At 40.8% G+C, this 24057-nt stretch overlaps 1 protein-coding gene across 1 annotated transcript in view; it reads right to left on the bottom strand.

Annotated features, from left to right (window-relative positions):
* Nucleotides 1-829: 829 nt before the first annotated feature.
* Nucleotides 830-24057, bottom strand: part of PCDH19 (protocadherin 19) — a 98035-nt gene continuing 74807 nt past the window's right edge. Inside the window, exon 7 of the mRNA XM_037511620.2 lies at nucleotides 830-3258. Within this exon, the coding sequence (XP_037367517.1) occupies nucleotides 2660-3258 (599 nt within the window). The 3' untranslated portion in view covers nucleotides 830-2659. The remainder of the gene's footprint in view (nucleotides 3259-24057) is intronic.

The following is a 24057-nucleotide window of genomic DNA, read 5'->3' as shown; positions in this document are numbered from 1 at the left end:
AGGTGTAGAGAAAAAAAAGATATTTTCTTAATGAGGGGAATTCTCTGAACATGCTCAATAAAGGGTTTGGAAGTCAAAAAAGCTCTGACTGCCCACTGAGAATAAAGTATTTTCATAGGGAAAAAGGATTGGTCTATGTCTTGAAACTGAATTCTGAAAAAATATTGGAGAAAAATAAAAAATCAAGAGAAAAGCAAAATCAATGCTACTCCAACCATTTGAAACGTGACTGCTAAGAGACATGGCAGCCAGTGGCCTCTCGGGCTCAACAGCCGCATAATATTTAATGTTCCCACTTGCCGCAATCTTTTCAGCTCTCTTATTCCCACTGAGCATACTAAGAAATACACCTGCACAAAAGCTGTCAAATCTGACTTGAAAGTGACCTTGAGGTGGTAGCTAACAATCTAATATCAAGATGGATCTGGTGAGGAACAGTCTAAATTCTACAGGCAGCCATTATAACTAAAAGAGAAAAAAATTAATTTTGACTGTGTTAATCAAATAGTCACTTGCAAAGAGAAATAAATACCTAATTCCAACTCTATTACTAAAAGGAAATGAATTGAAGGGGGAAAACGAGTGTGGGAGAGAAAATGAAATGAGCCAAAATAAAGATGTTATGGTAATTGATCCCTAATTGTGTCAGTTTCAGAGGGAAAATTGCAGCCACACTAATATTTTGCATGAGGTAGTATTCAGCACTGAATAAGAAATAAGGATGAATTTGTAGCTTCACTATAGGTTCTTTTTTCAGAAATGTTCTTCCCCTACCTAACCCCATTCCCCACTGCCTTACCCACCCCCATCCCTCAAAATCCTCCCCCCACCCGTAAAAGAAAATATTCTCAGTTATGTATAAAACCAGGAACTTAGGCAAAAATAACTAAAACATATAAGATAGCTGACATCTAACCTAAACTTAAGAAAATAAATCCTCTTTTGCATTCTAGTAGTGCTCTATCCTCTAAGCCTTCTTTCTGGGTACAATTCCATTTCAAAAAAATGAAACAAATGAGAACAGAACTATAAAACTTGTTTCTCTAGAAACAACTCTTTTTAAGAAAAAGGCAGAGCGATGGTGACATAGCTGTTTACTTTTCAATAATGAACTCTTAGGCTGCACGAATACTATGTTGGCTAGTGAATATTAACAGACAGTTCATAAAGGAAGGAGTCGGAGGAATGTCAAACAAAAAAGAACGTGAGTAACAAACTTGTTAATAAAAAAGGTGTATTCCTAGCCTACAGCAAAGAGTTAGTTAAATCAAAAGGATTTTTATTTTAATAGTTTCCTGTTCACATTTTTAATTTTAAAAAGCATTAGTCATAAAAAGACGATTTCAAGTGTCCAAGTGTCTCCATTTAGAAGGCACGATGATTGGATTGACGCTCTTACCTGTTTCCTGTCTTTTCCTAAATGTACACTTTGTACTGTTTACTCCATCCCCATTTAGAAGCCTACGATGCAGAGCAACATGGAGCTCTCAATTCCAGCCCATGACGTGCTTTGCAGTCTAATTCTAATTGTGATTGGGAAACACTGAATCAGGAAGTCTGTGTCTGAAAAGATGCTAATTTAGATCTCAAAATAGATTCAGTCTTTTTGAGTGTTAGATGATTGGAGACAGGGAATTTCGGAGCCCGGAACTGATAACTTCAGGAGCAACTTTCCTGTTCAGGGCCTGAAATTTAGAAAAATGGATCTCATAAAATTTTCAGCACAGTATTTCTGACAACTGCAAATTAGATAGCAGAATATCCAAAAATGACTTTCTGCGATGATCTATCATGGATCTGGGCAGAAGACTGAAAGGCAGGAAAAATACTTTGTAAGGTGGTGAGCAACCAGTGCGTGGGTTCCTCCACACATGACTATCCTCCAAGTACTCAACCTGTGGTGTGGTGTTGCTCGTTCAATCGCCGTCTCAGTTGTTTGCACTTTGTTTTTGTCTGTAATTTTATTTTTTTTTAAGAAAGAAAAACACCAACCTCTAAAAGCCTTTTGCCATCACCACACACAGCAATTTGCAATATCAAATACAATAATAGCACAGCTAGCAAAAGGGTTCTTAAAGCAGGGGTGTCCACAGCAAAGTAGCGGCATTGGAAAGTACTTGAGCTTCAGAAACAACCTTTTGGGGGCTCGATTTCACATCACTGAATCAATGAATAGTACACAATAAATGACCGTTAACTTCTCTACGCTACAAAAACAGTGGCGAGCTTATTAAAGGTGCCCAGAGCTTGGGGTATTTTTTTGTTTGTTTGTTTGTTTTTGTGGTTTTTTTTTTTTTTTTGCTTTTTTTTAAATGTAATCCTCCACAAACAATGGTAATTTATATTATAATTCTGACATAGAAAAATATATAAATTCAAACACTTAATACATAATACTTTTCACAACTGAATTTGTCTCTGTTTCCCCAACATCAAGGCCCCATGAACAACTCAAGCCAAAGCTAATTTGCTCCAACTGAACACCCCTGCTGCCTGTTGAAACGAGAGGGATTGTCACAGAATGATAGTCATTTATAAACAATACATTTAGGGAAAGCTCTGAAATACAGCCACTCAAGAACCAACCATTGGTGAGCCATTAAAATGATCAGCTCCTGCTTCTTCTTAGCTAACCAGCATGGTATGTCTCCCTTCAGGTTTAGAGAACTATATCCTTCAGACGCTTCACACCAGGAGATTCTTTGTCACGACCCTCCTTCAGAATGGGGTTGACCTCATGCACCACTTTCTCGCTGTCGGCTCCACGGGGCTCAGCTTCAGAGGGACGAGAAGGCCCATTGTTGGCATTGTTGACATACTGCTCCGGATCGCGGGCCGGAGGCGCCAGGGCAACGGTGTAAGACACAGAAGGCTTGGTGGGCATAGGGCTCTTGAGGTGCAGGGGGGAGGTGACAGGGCTAATCGCCTCACAGCCATTGCCCGCCTCCCGGATCGCGCTGTTGACCTTGGGGCTGCAGATGGTCACATCAACAGTCCGCCTGCCTTTCAGGGTGGGCCTCTCCTCAGCTGGGTGGTCGCTGACATCTTTCCCAAAGGTCGCGAAAGTCCGCTTGGTGGGGCCGCAGTCGTCATAAGCCTCAACATCAGCAGCAGTAGCTTCAATGGACAGTGCGATGATGTTCCGCACGTGCTCAGGGGACTTGGAGCGGGTGGGCATGGGGTTCCGAGGCATCCAGCACCTGTCAGAGTGGCCAAGAATCCGGCATTCTTCCCTGCAATGAAATCCTTCATTCTGATCTGTTTGGGGAAAACAAAATATCAATTTCATCAGCTTTTCCCAGGAATCATTGCTATTCCCCAGTGTTCTGGTTTCTTAGGTACCTACGGGCCCTTCTGGGAAATGGCACTTTTAGCGAGTCCTATCTTGCCTTTTGGGACAAGTGTGAAGAACTGGATTTTTAAAAGGCGGTAGTATCTCCCCCCAAAACCTCACCCACTCCCCCCTTTGTAATTATCATTTTTGTCACTGCTCCCACTATTGACAAATTTAACAATCAAAAGCAAAATATTTTGTGGTAAAAAAAAAATAGATTTTTAAGTTTATCCTGAGTGTCAAGGTATAAGAGTCAGTAATTTTATTGACAATTCCTGGTAAAACTCAACTACATTTGAAACTGAATCCAGCAGAAGAGGGAGTGGAGACAAATCAGGGAATCCACTAGTCAGGATATCTGAGAAGTCTTGGCCATATCTTTGAGCAACAGCAGTGCCAACCACGTTTCCACCCTACCCATCGCTGACATACAGTGCTGAAGTATATAGACTGGTATCATGCTTTCTTTGGAAAACTAATTACATCGCATCATTTTGACCACCAGTCTCACCAGCCAACTCATTAAGCCATTTACATGACTTGATGTCCCATCGGAAAGAATATACTGAGATCTCTTCCATCCAGCTGAGCTATAAGCTTCAATTGGCCCCAAGCACACATCACTCATAGGCTCAATATCACTTAATGATACCAAACTGGCTGTTTCTACTTATCTTCATCATCTGCAGTTTTATTAGGGTCATATATCTTAAAAGGAACAGATCTTCCATGGATCACTTTAACCCAGTCATGAACAATCTCAGTAGTTAAAACTCATGTTTTCCTCTTTTCACATCAGGTTCACTAAGTGTCAAGGTTCTCAGACAGGCTTTTGACATGGGCTTCACCAAAGCGTGGATCCAGGGTTAACTTCTGCCCATCCACTGAAAAACTGTTAATCTCTCCTTTATAGTCCTAGTTTTCCATATCCATTTGTATTTATGTTACATTCTTGCATGAGGATAACTTAATGAAAACTTTCATCACATTTAGCACACTCCACAATGCATCAAAATATGGGCACCTTAACATTTACAGAAAACCTTGGGGCAAGATCAGAGAAGGTTGGGAGACGAGAGACTGCAAAGACTGAAAAGGTATACACCAAAAAAATAGTCAAAAATATATGCTGTGATTGCTTTTCTGCAAGGGGAAGAAGTCTGCAATTCAGGGTCTTGCCTGACACTTGTCTGTATGTAACACACCTTCTTATACACTCGCATGTCTACTTGTTTCTTAATTGTTTAAAGAGTAAGTAGCATAGCAAAGCATGGCATTGCTCTGTCTCATTCATCAGTTATTTTGATGAAGAGATACATGGGAAGGGGCTCAAGAAATAATGGCTGAATTGAGCATATACTTCATCATTTAGAAAAAAAGGCACTGGAGGCAGTGAAATTATCTGTGGGCTAACCCAGGCTGAGTTCAAATTTCAATACTTAAAAGGCAAACAAAAGGTAATACCCTTTCAGCATACTGGATTTGCCAATTTATCTTTAAGATGGCCATTTAAAGCTCCCTCTTAGTGCTGGAGAATAAAACACTCAAAATTCGGCAGAGTTGGAACAAATAACAAATGAGAAGCAGCATCACCAGCAGTGCAAGTGCCCTCGACGTGGGTGGGACAATGCTTCTATAAACTCCAGCAATTCCACAAGAGGGTGGCACACCTAGCTCTGCAAAGGATTCATCAAAGTTCTCTCTTTGCCTTTGTCCTGCAAACTTTCAGTGCTGCCATCTGAGAGTTTATCATCATTCAACTTACATATGTTCCTGGGAGACAATGAGTTCGAAAGTAAAAGAAATATGTTAGGACATACTTGGGAAACACTTTGCATGGACCTAAACATTATGAGTGGAAAAGTCTCCAGCAGATCCACCCACAGTCAGTTTTATCCAAATCAAGTACTTTCCCCAGGAGATCCCAGGATGCCTGCAGTAGAACCGAATTCACATCTCCAGCATCTCCCAAGAAGATGTTTCTTTTCCATCACCTCTGAGGCTTATCTCATAAATTCTCAAGCACTCACTCTAAATAATTACTGTGAGGCTTTGCTTAAGGGTAGAAGGAAAGGAGGTATAAATGGGATAACAGTTCAATAATTCCATTTCTACAAGTCTCTGTAAGAGTCCCCTGAAAGTCAGCAAAGAATTGTCCAGAACGCTATGGGATACCTGTTCTTTGTGTCCCTCATTCTCGGCACAAAGGCATAGAGGCCTTTGCCATGAGCCCTCGAACCAAGGACATTTGACAAATTATGAAGAGAAAATCCTTGCTGACCTTCAGACTGAAATTACAGGTCACTTGCTTACATTCCTAAAACAGGACAGAGTGAAATACATACAACCTAGTAGAATCTTCCCAAAGTGCTGAGCATAAAGCTCTCATTCCTTTTTAGTTTTTAGTATCAAATGGATGTCTTCAAATCTAGAGATAAGATTTTTCTTCAGCACAATTCAGTAAGAGAGTGCCACCCATGTGTCACCCTGAATCCATGTACAAATGCCCCTTCCCAACACTGGACCGCCTCAAATGTGTGCTTGGATCCCCAGTACACACAGAGGGATGGTAGAAATCCTAGCGACAAACACCTCTAAGATGTTGTGAATTTAGGAAGACCAGAGGCAGAAACTCAGTCTTCTCAGAAGCTTCTCTGCAAAAACAGTTCTGATGTCAGCTTTCCATGGCCTAAACGAATAAATCACTATCTGGGAAAGAAAAAGGTAAACTCAGTGCCCTCAGCAATGCCGTCAGTCTGTCTACTCACCAATCTCACTACGCCTACCTCCATCCTAGACGAGCTAGAATAATATGCAATTTTCTTAGATTAATTATGTGAACTTAGTATGTGCATTGTTCTTACCTCATGCAAGTGAAGACTTGAATCTAAGACAATCATTAACTACTAACGTCTCACCCCTGCTTTAGATCTGGTATCTTTATTTCCTCCAATCCCTACCAAGGGCAGTGACTTGTGGCTTATCACTTTTGGTATCAAACTATAGTCGCTAGCATTTGTGTCAATACAATTAAAACAAAATCTAACCTAGCTTTAGTGTTCATAGACACATGAAATATAAAAGAAAACATGGTGAATACAGATAGGCGGGAAGAATGTCTTCCCAGCACAGGGTAACCCACATTCATAAATGTCCTGCAGGGGGGAGGGGAGGGGGGAAATTAATATCCTGCAGATGAATTACTTTTCAAAATTCAAAAATTCAGTTTAGTGTATATTAAAAGTGAGAAAGTCACAATACAAGGCCCCTTAAGAATAGCATAGATATAAAGCAAGCAGAGAGACTACTTCTGGAATTGCATGGGATGGGTAGGGATCATATGGCTGCCATCATGCAGTACTGTGCCTGGGAGTGGGGTATGACACCAAAGAGGAACTATTTTGTCTCATCACAAATAAACTGTCAAGATGCTGGTTCCAGCTGAAATAGAGGTAGGCTAACAATTCCCTAATTCCCTGTCTAGCATTCTCTTCTGGGCCTGTTTGTGACTCTATGCTTTCCTACATCTTTCTGTGATAGTATTGACATGAGCAAAGCAAAGCAAAATTTAAGATTCTAAAATCAACACATACTTGTGGAAATGCAAACACCTAATCATCTACAGATGAACAAAGGGAGGCAATTTTAATTCAAATGTACACATGATTAAGGGTGAATGATGAATCTGCTACTAGGTCTTCCCTGCTTCTCAACTTGGCCCTTGAATTTTCCCCAAAAAAAAAAAAGGAAGAAAGGGAGGGAGGGAGGAAGGGAGGGAGGGAGGGAGAGAGGAAGGGAAGGAGGGAGGGAGGGGGGAAGGAGGAAGGAAGGAAGGAAGGAAAGGAAAGAAGGAAGGAAGGAAGGAAAGGAAGGAAGGAAAAGGAAAGGAAGGAAAAGGAAGGAGGGAAGGCAGGAGGGAAGGAAATAACTGGAAGAGGGAGACAAATCTCGAGGCCATAGACTTCCTAGTTTGAAACAGATCAGATAACTTTAGACAAGAAATACAAAAAGAGAAGCTTCCTCATTCTACATTGTGACTGTAGTAAGTACTTATTTGGTCACAATTTATCATCGGAAACCTTTGTGAGAGAATCCCAAATCCCTCCAGAAAAAAATTTAAATCTTAAATAAAAGCATCAGTTTTGCGAGTGCACAGGAGGCCTAAGAGGCAGCAATGACTAAGCCATGATGGATAAGGAAGTAATTCAAACAGAAAAAGATCAGAATGTGTTATTTTGTGCAGATAACAGCAAAACTTTGTGCAGCAATTACTACCCTCCTTGGGACGTGGAACTGTTCTCTCTTCAGATGTGGGCAAACAATGTGCTTCCACACTAGAAAGAGCCTACCCACAGTCACAACCAAAGTTAAAAAAGAAAATGATGAAAACACCATCTCAGGCTTTGCTAAAACATTCAAAGTCCTGCTAGAATAGAAGAGCTCAGAGGCTCTGTTGGGTTTGTATAGATGTCCGGCCACAATGGATGTGTTTGACAATGCTGGCCATTCTCTGCTGTTATTCAGACTTTGGTGGTATTAACTCAAAGAACCCAATGATCAGAGGCAAAAACGCCAACCCCAAAATAGTTCAAGGTAACAGCTACAGGAGCAATGTGTTAGCACTTCAGAAGTGATCTGCAATCAATGAGGCAGAAAGGGAAAGTTAAAGTGAGTTCCAGTTCCAAACAGCTCAAGTAGTTAGTTACTTCTAAGTAGCAGTAGTAACATAACCTACAAGAAAGTGATGAGTAAATCAGAAAAACGTCCTGGATTGTACTCATATACATCCACTTAGCTTAATCTTCATCACCCCATGAACAAAATAATCTATGACCAAAGCAGGGCCAGTTTTTGTGAGCCATAATGGAAGTGATTATAAGAGGTTAAGTGCTATTAAAATTGGACACACACACCTAATCAAGAAACCCGCCGAGAAGGATCCCTCTTGACCTACCTAACTCCTATTCATCGGAGCAGACATAATGAACTGCTGAACAAATATTCATATCTATGATATTTAGAAACAGAACCCCATGTCTGTTAGGCTTGCCAATGTTCCAGCAAAAAGAACTACATGCCCTAGCCTCTGAGTAGAGACGGCCATTTAACTAAGATTAGCTTAATGTTATGGGAACGGAACATCAAGAAAATGCCTTAAAAGGGGAGAGGTAACTTAGATGGGAGACTCATTTGTTCTCATCCCTTCCTACGTTGTCCTTTTATGAAATAAAAACATAATGGCTGGATGTAGAGCATTCATCTTGCCACCATGAGGCAACTCTGAGGGTGGAAGTCATGTACTATGGGTAACAGAAGAGAAAAATATAAGGACTCTTGGATAGTGAAGAGATTGTAGACCCACCTCACTAGACCTTTTACGTAAGAGGAAAAATAAGCCTCCCATTTGTTAAGCCACTGATTTACTTTCTTTCGCAGGAGAGGGAATCTTTATTACCAGCAGTTGAACATTTCTCATAACTGGTAACATTATCCCTGAAGTCACAACTTAAATTTAAATTCTGTAAGTCGGACCTCCCCTGGTGGCACAGCGGTTGGGTGCTGGGCTGGGAGGCTGCCCGCAGCCTCTGCAGCGCCTATTCGATCCCCGGCCTCCGGCGAGGGTCCCACATGGCGCGCAGACCTCTCCTGCCACCCGCTGCTCCCCTCAGCCGTGCACTTCATCGGTCTGCCTGTTCTGTTCTCCACTCTGGCTCTGGTGAATTCTCTCACCTTCCTGCGCTTCTGACTGTACCCAGTGCTTATATAAATAAATAAATAAATAAATAAATAAATAAATAAATAAATAAATAAATAAATAAATAAATAAATTCTCTGAGTCCTTCCCTGGTCCCTTTTCTAGCACCGAGGTAGATCTGAGGTAGATCCCTTTTATAGCACTCACCATACTTGTAATTATCTGTTTAATGTAATTATTTTGCACTTGCTTGTAAACTCTAAGTGAGCAAAGCACTATTTCTGTCTTGTTCCCTCCCATACCCAGGGAACCTAGCAAAGGGTCCACCACAGAGTCAGTAACAGTTTAATTTCATTGAATGAAAAAGGTGCAGGAAAGAGTGAGGACAACAGAACAAATACTATTGACCAATAAACCAGAGACTGAGCCATGGATAGAACACCTAATAGTGGAAATACCTATTCCATTTAATGGGAACACTATGGAAATCAAAAAAGAAAACTAAGCCTTTTCAGTGGCAATAAAATAAATGTAGTACTTGAGAAATATTAAAGTCAAGTGGCATTTTAGCCTATGAGTAGTTCCCTACACAATATATGCAGAGTCTAAAGAGGTTTCTTATGATTTGATGTCCGGTTGAAAATACATTTGCCATGTACTTTGGAGTTTTCAATCCTAACAATAGTTAATGGGGCCTATACTATGATCAGTTAACAATACCATAAGCAGGAACATCTATACTATGAAAGGAATGTGTTGTTCCAATATCAAGATTTCTTGGCATCAGACAAAATTGTTATTAACTTCTATAAAATATAAGGCCAAAATGAGATCTATGGTGAGGTTTTTAGACGACTGTAGATGCTGACTTTTTCTGGCAAAACAAATTAAGATACACATGGTAAAACGAATGCTTCAGGTCAAATCAGCCAGGAAATCACTAAAGAATTATCCTGGAAAGAGTTCTTAAAAGTATTTTAAGGCTTGTTGAGTCAGGGAAAAAACATCCATCCTATTTTTATAACTTAATAAGGCAAACAGTGGCAATGGGCTTACTTGGAAAAGGAAGGAGGAAGCGCAAAGGGTGTGAGGAAAGGAAGGAAGGAGGGGGGAGGGCTGGAGGGAAGAAGGAAAGGAGGAAGGGAAGGAGGAAGAGAGGGAGGGAGGGAGAGCAAGAGGCACTATGTAGGTTTTAGACATTCGATCTTGGTTTTGACCCAACTGACATTTTTTTAACGATTTATTTATTTATTTATACAAGCACTGGGTACAGTCAGTAGCACAGGAGGGTGAGAGGATTCACCAGAGCCAGAGCGGGGAACAGAACAGGCAGACTGACCAAATACACTGCTGAGGGGAACAGCAGGCGCCGGTGGCCAGGGATCGAACCAGCGCTGCAGAGGATGCAGGCAGCTTCACAGCCCAGCGCTCAACCGCTGTGCCACCGGGGAGGCCCCCAACTGACATTTTAAGGAAGGACTGGGCTTCTCTTTGGGGTGTTTAGATATGCTCTCTGTAAAATATTCAAGGATACATTAGTGAAAGTTGAGACGTTTCTAGAGACTCATGAACCCATCATACCAAGTTATCCTGTGGGTACTCTAGTGTGACAAAAACTAAATCAAAAATTATACTACAAACAGCTACTTGTCTCTTTCTCACTCCCTCCTCTTTCTTCCAGAATTTTCTACCATTTTAGTTCCTCCCGAAGGCTTTTTGTTGTCTAGTTCCCTAGGCGCCTGCTTGTTAGCTGCCTTTTCTACAGTGCTATGGCCTGACAGACAACAAGCAGAAGGGGTAGGATGCCAGAACAGTGATTGGCATTCAAAACATCTATGTGGTATTATCTGACAGATGCCAAAGAAGAGTTATCCAAAAGTTCTTATAACATGAAGAGAAATCCCCATGTTTTTCCATCATCTGGATATTGACATTAAAGGTCCCTGCTACAATAAGAGTATTCACTATCAAAATGAGATCATCAATTTTTCTTTTGTCACAGACCAAAGCCTTGGGAAAAGGGAATCCAAGATAGGAGAGTTTTGATGGGCTAAGAAAGGAGAGAAAATGTCTGCGGAGCTTCCTCGGGAAGGCCTAGGGGTGAGAGAGCAAAGTAATGTTGCCTAAATAGGGAAGACAAGCAGGGAGAAAAGTCAACCTGGATTAGCACAATTTGGTATGAATTTCAGGCTGGCTAACTTGTGAAACGACAGGAATTTTGAAAAGTGTGGTTTTACCATGAGACAGAAAGGATGGCTGGAAAGACTGATGAATCCCAATCTTCTCCTAGACCATTTGATGGATCAGCATGAGTTAACAAGTGCCACCAGTACTTGGCCTCTGTGAAGTCAAATGACACAAAGGCTTCTACCCTAATTCACAGTCTATGCACCTGAAATCCACTTACTCCAGTGCAATGTGAACATAGATTAAAAAGATGCTCCTTTCAGAATCTAAAGCAATTGAATTATCTTCAATGGAATCTTTAGTGCCGAGCTGGTCAAAGAGACAAAGTTAAAACATATTGAAGTATAAGTACTTGAGAATTTAATATTTATGATAGATGATAGTGTGGCATGTATAATCATACGATCTAAGTTGCAATTTGGGCAATCACAATAGTTCCTGGGGTTTTCATTTTTGTACTTGAGGCGCAATTCAATTCAATCCATAAAGGAGAGATTTCAAGATGTGTATAAGCATAAATCATTTGTGCTGATGCATGGGGAGCAAGGAAATGAAGCAGAAGGCTGCCTGGAAACTGGAGACTAACAAATAAGAGGTGTTGACAGTGACGGAGATAAGCAGAGATTGACTAGACTGGAATTTCTGTACTTTGCCTTCTATGCTGGAGAAAATGATCTGACAAACGCTGGACTTTCATCTGGGTGCGTTAAAGCCATGTAAAAAAGGATTTTTACAAGTAAAATACGGGGTATCCTATAAGGCCAATGAACCATTCTCCAATAGGAGGAACACAGAGACTACAACTCCAAGCAAAGCGAGGCCATTTGCAAAAATTTCATTCTAAGATGTGCACAGAATTCAGTCCATCAGGCGCTATCTGCTGGACATCTACAACACCTCGTCAACTGCTGGGAAGAGTTCAAACCAGTCGTTTGACTTTGTGTAGATTAAAAACAGTCAGACCATTTCACACTTCCACAGGTAGTTATGCAGCTAGAAAACAGAGCCTTCAGATGATGCTGACGAGTAGTGCTGAACCTGAAGTTAATACCAACCTGGTTCCACTCTTTCCTGGAAAATAAGAAAACTGCTAACACATCATCTGCTTGAGGGGGAAAAAAAGCTACTTTTATGCTGGTCATGAGCTTCTGGGCATTGGAGAGAACACAAATAAGGCTGGTACTGAAAGAAGAGACAGGGTGTGTTAACCAGGAGAAAAATCTTCCCTTTTTTAATGAAAATTTAATGTCGGAGGGAGAAAAGGCACCCAGCAGCTGGTGTTCCTCCTAACAGGAACTGACACTTCCTTCAGTCAAGTCCCAGGACATTCAGTTTTGTTGAACAGACAATGCCATATATAAATCCATGAAAAATATTGCAACTGTAACTTCTAAGTTCTTTCAAGATTCTGACTGCCATAATGTTCATACTACTTTGGTAAAGAAGCTAAGAACAACATTAGTAATTCTCCAATCGCTTCTTTCACATTTGAAAAATACAGTGCTCAGTCAGTAAACAAATCACTGCCTTTGACAATGATACAAAAGGATAGTGTGTCATGTCATCAGCTAGGTGGTGTCAAAGGGATTGATATTTATTAACTACCTAGGTTGTTAATAGATGCCTAGGTTGGACTATTTGTTATCAACAAAAGCCTCATAGAAAAGTCTGGCATTATCTTGATGTTTCAGTGTAACTTCAGCAACCATCTGGAATACTGTAATTGCGATGACACCGCTTCTGGGTACAGCAAACAGCACAATCATTAAAAAAAATTCATTTCAAATATCTTCCTGGAAGCTAATAAATTTTACAACAGTCTCAATCCTTCCTCGTTGCAACAAAGAAAAGCTTAGTTCCAGACAAATTAAAAGTAAATTGATTGCCTTAGGGGAATCTATTCAAATATCACTTTTCCATGTTAGAAATCTTTTTTTCTGAAACATTAAAGAGAAGGGGGTGGAGAGAGAAGGAACGAGAATGAATCTTGGGTGGGGGAGTGAGATGGATGATGGAGATAAAGAGTATGAAAGGGACAGAAGCTGGTGTAAGAAAAAGACAATCTATAGCAAGAGATGAACGGGGAGGGGGGTGGAGAGGGGGGGAGCAAACCAAACTATTAAATCCTTGTTTGCAAAAGCAGGTAGAAATCAACTTAAAATAAAATGCAAATGTCTACTGGGATACAGGTCTAACATTTGTGCTAGAATTTATGAATAATAACTATGAATAATAAATACCAAAATTGAAGGGATCAAATGCCACCTTCCATGTTTACTTGTCATTATCCATTTTTCATGAACAATGCTCAGTTTTATTCTTTTGCTCATTTCCTTAAAATTACTTAGAATTATTTTTCCAGTTGTCCACTTAATCATATTAGCAGGAGAAAGCACGCTGTATTTTTTAGGGTGTTGCCATAAAAGCAATTAGACAAATTCAGAAGCAATGCCAATTAATCTATCCTCTGAGGAAGCGTGAGAATTTGAAGGCCCCCTTATGCTTGTCCCATTGCTGTTAATAGGAAGAGAAAATCCTTTACACCTTTAGTTCACAGCAGGTCCAGTTCCAGTGTGGCCCCCTAATCTTCAGCTTACCAAACTCCTCTTTGAAAGAATGGCTGTTCTATCTGAAACATCAAGGAATTTGTAGGCTTTCTTTGGGCCACGGCTTTTTCTAACTTGACTTGAGCTCTGAATATAGGAGATTACCTGACTTAAGGCCCTCTGCAACAGTTCTAGAAAAATCTAGTGAAGAGCTGATGCATAGTAAGACAGGATTATGCACAAAAAAAAAAATCACAGACACTTGTGCACAAACACACAAGCTCACTACCACCACCACGTCAGCATACTAAGTACACATCCCATTCACAAATTTTAAAAATGGAGCATTATCTATCAATTATACCTCACTAAAACTGGGGGAAAATTTACTAAACAAATCAAAAGTTTAGTTAAAAACAAGCCTGGTAAATTTAAATGTTCTGTCCAGCAGATCATGTAGCTTCACACCCTGGGAATTACCTGTTTTTCCAAAATATCACATGCCCGAAACTCCAACTTTATTGCAATAGCCCCTTGTTGGTTAAAATGCCAATCTTTCATGGGTCTATGAAACATGTGGCTAATGAAGGAATGCCAGGCTGTGGCTGGAGAAGCCCTGAGGAGCGTAGTTCTATGTACAGAAAACAAGACAGCACTGGGAGTAGAGAATTCGAAGCTTCATTCAAGCTTGCATGATTTCTGTTCTCTGAGATTCCAATTTGGCAGTTACAGCGAGGTGGGGGGGGGTGCAGGCTCCTTTAATACAGGATGTTGGACTCTAGCATTAAAATATTCTACAAGTAAATTGAAATTATTAATTAAAGCAAAAGTCTTCTTTGGCCCTAGAGCTTTCTTATCCTCTTAATTCCACTTTGCAATCTTTTTTATTTGCTTCTATCAGGTAGTGAACAGCAAATAAGCTGGCTTGTTATTAAAACTACAGATAAAATAATCAGCTTTGGTAAAATGAAAACAGTGCCTAGCTGAAGAACTAAAGATCATCATCTGCTCATATATTAAGGCAGGACAAGCCTCCTCTACCTATCCTAGTGTTCCCGGGTTGGGGGGCAGGGGGCAGAAAAGGGCTGGAAAAAGGAGTGTGGGCATGTTGCAGAATTTTATTTTAAAAACTGCTGGTGTCTTGCTGTTAATCATATGTGCACACATATACATACACACATGGAGCTGTTAATCATATGTGCACACATATACATACACACATGGAGCTGTTATGCTGACAAAGCTTCTTGCATAAGATGCTTATTGGACATGAACGAAAAAGGACATTGCTCCTGGGGAAAATGATGTCCCCTTTCTTCCACACTTTATACAAACTGAAAAGTTTATATTTTAACACCCTCTTATCCCTTCCAGTATGGGAGGTCAGCGGTATTTCAACAAAGAAACCATTCATGAGTAATGATTTTACAGAGACAAGAGTGGGAAAATGAACTGTTTGAAATGAATCTAATTCCTTGTGTGATGGCTAATAAAAAGAAACATCTGAACACAGTGTTTGAAAATAATAGTCTTTTTTCCTGATCTGCCTTCCCTCCTGGTCATCTGTGTTTACTAAGGGAATAAAGAATGATACAAGAGCTTGCTATCCTCTGCACCACCCAGCTAGTCACAAACTGTCCTGATGATTTTTTTTTTTAAGCTCGAACCCATTTATATTTTAAAAAATAAAACTGGTCAGAGTACATAAAAGTTTCAGAAATTAGTTGGAAACTCTAAGTCAGAGAATTTCCAAGGTAGTTCTCAGAAAGATTGTTTAAAGAATAAAAGGGGAAGCTCACATCTTGCCTTTGTTTAAGGGAGCTCTTGAACTCTCCCCAGAGGAAGTCTTCCATCTGCTCTACTTATTTTCTCTGGACCACACCCCAAAGATTGTCCAGAGCAGGGGAATAATAGATTGTGCATTAGATAGAATAATTCACAAACTGCTGGTTGTCAGCTCCCCCAGTGCATTTGAGATGGAATTGCCTTTACAAAGTTTCCACATATTCACAGGCATTACATAAAGGACAGATTCCCTGGCGTTCAGTGGACCTTTTAACTCCCACCTATAAATAACAACTGTTCTCATTAATTAATTCTCATTCCTCTATTCTCATCTCTTCTCCCTTATCTCCATTCCATAATATTCAACTCATTTCTGCCATGCCCCAAATATCCTCTTATCTTATGATTCTGTTCAGACTGTCTCTCTCCCTTCAGCTTTGTAGCTGTTTCTCATCACATCAAATCTTTCTGCCTTAGAAACTCCCACCTCCAGGGAAGGTACAAGGAGACAATCAGAGAGAATAACATTAGCCAAGTCTCTGACAGAAAGTCCGCCCACATGGAAAAGGCCTGTTCTCTGGGACACTTCCTCCTTTGTACCAGAGAACTTTCAGAGTAAGCCCAATGTTTCTGTGGGGACCCCTCCGAATATTAGAAACAGCTGTGTCTGGAAATGCCTTAGCAGGGTATGTTGCCAGCACCCCTTGCAAGAAAACCTGCAGGAGAGAAATATTAACTAAACAGCTACAAACACAGTCTGCCACCCTATAAGAGAGTCCACATTTCCCTATTAGGAAAGTCAATAGTTAACAGTTACTGATTTAAAAACCTACAGTTCCCTCAAATTCTAAAAAAGTTGCCATGAATTTTATGTCTGCCCCCAAAAATCAACAGGGTATTCAGTAAACCACTCAACAATTTGCTCATTGGAAACACAATGTAATGTAAACTGGTCCTCTCCTGTTCCTCATGCTAATATCATTGGGCCATCAGCCAAAGCCTAGAGAAGTAAGCTTCATCTTGGTGAATTGGACTCTCCAGTGTCAGATACAGTCAGCCTGACTAATGGGAACTACAGCTTGCCAAAATCTACAGCCTCCCTGTCTGTTCCACCCATCAAAATTGCTTAGAAGTCCCATGGCACAAGCCCAGCAGTCTACAGATTCCAATCAAGTATCAATCACTTAAGTGTAAGTGATTGTCGATGAAGTACAAGCCAAATTTGTTACCTTTTTAGTTGCAGGAATTCCAGTGCTATTATGGCACTCATAATGCTTGTTCCTAATGATTCAGACCAGCATCCAGGAGCTAAGTGTTATGGGATGATCTGCACATGCTACAATTACAGTATATAGCATGGCACTAATAAGCATCCCAGTCTCAAGTTCTATGGGCACCACATGGACAGTACTGACAAGACTGCCCCCTTCCCAGTTTAATATAATGAAAGATGTAGGGACTGCCATATGCCCTGCTGCTAGTCTGGAGGCCTACTTCTGCCACTTCAAACTCCCACAGCCAGTGAACAAAATAATGCATGTGCATACATCACTGCCTAGAACTTTCTAGAAAGTCTTCTTTCCCTGATATCCCAATATTTAATCAAATGGCAATTTACTGAATTTTCCTCCCCTTTCTATTCAAACTCATGCTCTACCAAACTAGCTTTTCTTCTTTCCCAGAGACAATGCTCTAAAGCAAACTGCTCAGGAAAATTAGTTTTTCAATAACCAAATGCATCAGGAATGATTGTGACTGTTTTCCCTAAATGTAATAGAGTTCCAGTGCATTTAAAAGACAGTACTTTATTTTCTTCCGTGATCAAGACAACATCCTTACATCCAGAAGAAAGCCACTGTCCCTGTATTAACTATCACTGATCCCTGTCCAAAAACAACCTGGAGAATCCAAGGCACGGATATCTGCTATTTCAGCAGAAAGCCCATACCTTGGAGTTCAGGAATATGCATATGGATGAGCCTCTTTAAAAGAATGTAACTATCACTAGCTCCTAGATTCTACAGAACTGAGCAGAATCAACTTTGTGCATAATCGTGGGTGGAGGGTGAGGATGGAGGAATTGGATGATCCATAATATATGTATTATGGAAAAACCACATTTCCTTCCACAATAACAGCGCTCATATATTAAATATCTTTTGCATTCTCAAGCTAGTCATTATTTAAATAAATCCCAAGAGCAAAGCTGATATCAGAACAAATTGGTCCTTTCCAAAAAATATTTCTCTGCACCTGCTTTCAGTGACCATAGAGAGAATCAAAGTGAATACAAACAAAGCTATGATTTTCATAGATTTTTATTGTCATATTTCATATTTTAGGCTTCCTTATTTTGTTCGGGGTCCTCCATTTCTTTGTTTCCTTAGCACCATAACTGGAACATCTCTGAGGATAAGACTTTAGATTTTCCTAAACTTTGCCTGGCTCTCATCCCCTACTGATAAGCTATAAAACAGCATAAGTAACACCAGATGCCCCATCTTCACTTCTGACTCTAGGAGCTGAGCAAGCCAACCTTGCAGGGTGTGGACTGGAGTGGGTGGAGGAATGTCTGGCTCCAGCTCAGCCCTGGTGGGCCTCTCCCACATTGCAATCCTCCTCCATTAGACAATCCCTAAGTTCTTCAATCATGTTTACACAGCTGGAACTGTGCAGACCCTGAAAATCAAGCAAATCACAGACTAAGGCTGCTCCCTAATTCATTCTGGGTTTAATCCTGTTTATCTAAAGAAGAATAAATGAATGTATTAAATTCCCAGTGTTGGGGTAATGACTACTGGGAAAAGAGAGAAAGCTCCCCCTCCTGAACAGATTATTTATTATCATGATTGTGGCAGCCCACAGGTGTGAATCTATTAGTTAGTAAGCAGCAGCCAATAAATGCTCCATCCAGAAGGAAAAGCAGTAATAGCAGGAAAGACAACCATCTACCTCAGGAAGCAGCTCCTTGTATGACTACATTGAGAAAGTACTTAGAGTGAAGGGACTGGCACCACCTCAGTGAGCAAGGGTGTGTCACCATTCTGGTCCTTAAGAGTATGGGTCAGTCGGCTCTCCCCTTCTAAGGACCCCCCCCACACCTAAATTTGTATGTTGCTGCTCACCAAGGCCTAGGAAAGCTCACCCTACAGTCCTATCAGCTCCACTAGTAGGGAAGACAGAGTGTAAGTTTTGTTGTAGGCATTTGGCCATCATCCCCGCTGATGACCTAAAGCCTAGGGACTAATGAAAAAAGTTCTAACACTGCTAATTTTGGGGGTGCAGAAAAGCAAATGGAAATGATTCCGCTGCAGCACTGTGTCCAAAGGCAACTCCTCTCCAGAAAGAATGAGGCATATATCATAAATCAATCTACTGAAGTAATTCAAGGCTTAATCTGCTTCTTGCCCTGCAGTGCATTTGAAGGCAGCACCTCTCACTGAAGGATGATTTGAAAAAGGCTCCAGCCTTTTCCCCAGGGCAGTGGTATAGGGCATTGGTGTTAAGCCTGTAGGCTCCAGAACAAGGACTACCTTTTCTAGGCCCAACCCTATCAGCCTAGCCTATGGAAGTTATTTAAGGTTATTTTCTGTGCTTTGTTTTCTTCCCTGTCTATGAGGCAGGAATAACAGCAGTGACCTCGTGGGGTTGCTGGGACAGCTGAAACTGGAAATGCACATAAGCCAAGTGAAAGAGGACCTAGCACAAATTAAGAACTCAGTCCACGTTAGCAACGGTTATCCATCAGGAAGCTCTAATTCTTTGGGATAGATGGAGTCCTAGCTGGCGTTATCATTAAACAGTGTAGATAACCACTGGTGAAATAGAAAGGAAGGTAAGATGCCATGTTATAGATATCACTCTCACCAGGCTGCCAACCATTTAATGATTCCTTTGCGTTATCATCACGTTAAGATATTAAATGCTATTTGGGAAGGAAGACCATTATTTTAACAGGTCCCGTTGGAATAATTAGGATGTTAGGGGAATGGAACAGATAAATTTAGATGCTGGAAATAGGAAACAAGGAAAAATAATAACAATAGCACCTGGGAATGCAGGGCCCCATGTAGAAAGGCTAATGGTGATGAGGAAACTAAAAAATCCTGCAGGGAGTACTGGATGCCTGGGCTCCCAAATGGAAGAGAAGGGGTAGGCAGAGAGGCAAAGTGGCCCTGTAGACACAATTTTGCCAAGGGCTCACCCTTGCATATTTGATCCGAGAATGTGAGCAATGCTCCCCTCTGTGCTTTTTTCCCCTCTTAGGCACAGAGTTAATTCTGACTCTCTGCTGCAGTAGATCTCATCACTTAAGGGGAGGAAAAACCACACATGCAGAATGCATTCAAATTTAAAAAATAGACCTCAGAAAGGAAATATTGACAAGATGCCTAATATGCTAAGTATGAGGAATTAAATTGAATGAGGCACTTGGGGCGGGGAAGCAAAAACAGGCTGCACCACACACATTTGGAACGGCAGCACTAAACCGACAATACAGCAAGCTTTTGGTTGATTAACAAGGAGCATTATGTGAGAAGGGATCTCGAGTGGAGTGGAAAAGCTGACTTGATAGCTTAGATGGACGAGCAATGATAAGCGCAAAACCGAACAATTAACAATGGAAGTGAGTAATCATAAAATGAAAGGCCAGAGGGAATGATAAAGTAAAAGCACCTACGGAAAAGCAGCAATTGCTTTCTAAAATACAGGTACATGAGCGTAAAGTGAAAGACTAACCATCAAGAGGGTTTCTTAGGAATTGATGTGGCGAATCTGAAATGGACAGATGAGGGCCATTTAGTTTGGGGACAAAGTACATTCAGAATCTTCTTATCCTCTATTTCTCCACCAAAACCACATCAGGGACATCCAGCTCGGTTCTCCTCATTCATGAATCAGCGTCTCAAAAGGCTGAACAATGGAATCACCGGAGATAATGAGGCAAATGGAGCTCTGAAAGATTGCTAAATCCCCCATTTCATATGATTTTAGCCCCAGAAGATTGAAAGGCACCAAAGGCAAATTGGAACAACTCTGGCCATGGGATTTGGGTGTTCCATCACACAGGAGATGGGCCAGTAGTCCTGAACTAATGGCCAACAAAGAAATAGAAGGAAAAGAGCTAATCGTTCCATTTTGGGAAAGGCAGAGCAGCTGCCAAAGCATCAGAGAGGGAACAGCTGTGTTCTTCACTTAGGGGAAAGACCTAATTAAGTTGAAAATTGCAAACTATTCAGAAATGGATGATTCAGTAAGGGCGAAGGAAGATGAAAGCACGAATTGGTGTAAAAGGGAAGGAGGACCATTTCCATGAAAATACATACACTTGAAAGCAGAGTTAAGCTAACACATGGAAAACAAACTCGAAGAAGAGGAAGAAACTCAGAATGTTTAACACAAGCCAGCTTCACCAATGCCTCACCCTAATTTCCCTTGCCATGATGGAAGGATTGTTAGACCCCAAATCCCCATGATTAAGAGTCAGGTTTCCCATTGTACCTTGTTCTTTAGAAATACAGAGGAAGGGCCTTCCCGGTAGCTCAGCGGTTGAGCACTGGGCTGCGAGGCTGCCCGCAGGCTCTGCAGCACGGGTTCGATCCCCAGCCGCCGGCGAGGGTCCCACATGCCATTCAGACATCTCCTGCCTGGCCCGCTGCTCCCCTCAGTGGTGTGTTTCATCGGTCTGCCTGTTTTGCTCCCCACTCTGGCTCTGGTGGATTCTCTCACCCTCCCGCGCTTCTGACTGTACCCAGTACTTGTATAAATAAATAAATCCTCAAAAAAAACACAGAGGAGAATCCAGCCAAAACACTTTGTCTCTTTCCCTAACAATCTTTTCATAGTAAATCAACAAAAAAAGAGTATCAGCAACAATGGGCCCTTGGAAATTATTCCAGTTCAAAATCTTCGTGTAAAGATGAGGACGTGAGTATCTCACAATCACATGTGGACTTCGTGACGGATCAAGGAATTGAAAACAGATGTCTGAATGAGGACTTTTCCCCTATGCAACAAAATCCCCAATAAGAAGAAACATCAGGAAAGGCCTCAATAATTATTGGGTAATGAAACGGTTTTTTGACAATGCTGAAGATATTTTTTAAATCATCTTTGAGAAATGACCACTACTGAAATGGCCACACAACCCCACAAAGAACAAGCCAGTCAAGAATGACTGGTTTTCAGCAAATCTGCAATCCAATAAGCCAAAAATGTAGCTAACTGACAAAAATTATGACATGTATTTTAATGAAAACATCTGATCCAAAATAACCTAGATCATACGAAATGACAGGGAGAATGGAAGCTAAAGACTAGAATTTTATCAGGCTTTTTTTTTTAAAGAAAAGTTTTAAACACCAACGTGAGCAAGAAACCAGCAAGGTTAGAGGGAAGGAAACTTCAAGAAGATTCAAACTGTGATTCAATTGAAGTATTGCGACCAACGGAACTGCCAGTGACACAGATAACCCAGCAGGCCAACTCAATGAGTGAAATGTAAGAAACAAAGTGAAAGGCCAATATCTGTACAGATGCCAAGGCTGTAGGCAAACTCAGGTGCTATGAAAGATGCCCCCTGGGCTAGTTAGGCTCACCAGTTGTTTCCTTCCATCTTACAGTAGTGCTTCTGACACCCTGATCTTTCTAGCTTCACTGCTGTATCCTGCTGCAGTTTACCTAAGCAACATCTCTTCAAAACTGGAGGAGGCAGCCCTTTCATGGGAAGAATGAAAACTTCCTGTGAGTCCACCTTTGAGATCTCAAATAGGAAAACAGAACAATGCCCTGGAGTCACATAATAAATCCCAGAAACCCAAACTCTCTTCTGATCCTTGCTCTGTCTTACAGTAAATCATTTCACCTCTAGCATCTCTAAAATGGAATTGATGAGAACTGCCCTGGGGATCAAACATCAGTGGAGGTCTCTGTTGTTTGGTGGTGTTCAACGTGATCAACATTTGTTCGCTGAGGGTCTCCTCCATTCGTAACAGTGTGCTAGGGGCTATATGGGAGGAGGGGGGAAAGGAGTGAAAAAGGAAACTGCAGGAAATGAAAAGAAGCCACAAAAATCTTCCATAAGGGAACATGGAACTACTACATTTAAAAAAAAAAAAAACTAAAGCTATTGAAAATACCTCATTTTGGGTAAAAATATGATAAAAGAGAAGTTGTACCTACAAGGAAATAGGATAAAACCAGGCTGACTTAAAAGGGGAGGGTTGAAGAAAGAACTGAAAAAGAAACAGATAAATGAACTAAATAAAACAGAAATAGACTTTTGTACTGAAAGATCAGTGATTACCAGAAGGAAAGGGGGTAGGGACGGGTAGGATGAAGGACAGAATTGAACCTTTAGTGGTGAACTTAACGTCATAAATACACACGTTGCTTTTCAATGATGGACACCTGAAATCTACAATATTACTGTCATAATGCAATGTTACTTCAGTTAAAAAGAAAGTATTATGGGGAGAAGTGTGTGAGCAGAGAGAGGGAAAGGAAGAAGAGGGAGGGGAGAAAATCTTTAGTAAAGTCAACAGTTTACAACTAACTGCATAGAAAAAAGGACTCAAGATTTGGCTTGGAGTGTTGGATTTTAAGAACAGACTAACTGTGAAAGTCCTCACATGTTAGCCAAGGAGAAGGAGGTATCTGAAACTTTTGTTTAAGGATAATGAAGAGCATTATCCATTAGGAAGAGCAACCTTGCTAACAAAAAGTGGTCGGAAGTCCACTTTGAAATTACACTTCTTTGGCCTCTAATATTAGAGTGAAAGCCCCTCCCCCTTGGTGGAACTTCATTAGCTCTTAGATTTCAGCTGTAATTTTTTTTTTCTAGAATAGACAAGTGACCTGCTACTTCAGTTTGATTTTCACCCCATGCTTCTTGACATTGCCACTGAGTAGCTTCCAAGTAAGGAATGCCAAAGGGAGGAAATTAAGATGAAAGAGCAATTACCCCTCAAAGCAAGCACACCATACCATCTGTTAACTGGAGTATGGCACTCATTACAGATCCACTGGCAAATGGCTTTGTGCTCAGGAAAAGATTGTGCTCAGAACCCAAAATTGTGCTGAAAAGATTGTGCTCAGAACCCAAAATGCATAATAAAAGACAATTAGAAGTTGAAGGGTCTTAACAATTACCAACGCCTTCACTTTACATTTCAAAAAAAAAACAGGCAAAAGGCAAATTAAGGTGATACAAAATGTGTGCATAGGTATGGAGCCATATGTGTGTAGGTTAAAGAGGTGAAGAGTCAAGGAGAAAGCAGAGCCAACTAAGTATTAGTCAAGAAAAGCTTCTTATGGGACCTAAAATTTGCTTAAGATTCTACAGACATGGCTAAATGAAAAAGAGGGACAGTAAATCAAGGAGAATAAGTACATCAACTTCAACTTACCAGTCTAGTTCTTTGAGCATCTATTATAGAACAGGCCATTCTCTAAATGATTTACATACATGGTCTCATTTAATCCTTCCAACCAACCTATAAGTTCAGTAC

Source organism: Talpa occidentalis, unplaced genomic scaffold, assembly GCF_014898055.3.
Source record: "Talpa occidentalis isolate TD23 unplaced genomic scaffold, MPIMG_talOcc4v2.1 talOcc4.15, whole genome shotgun sequence".
Taxonomy (NCBI): Eukaryota; Metazoa; Chordata; class Mammalia; order Eulipotyphla; family Talpidae; genus Talpa; species Talpa occidentalis.
Note: the sequence above shows the minus strand (reverse complement) of the source record. Positions and strands in the feature narration are given on the sequence as shown.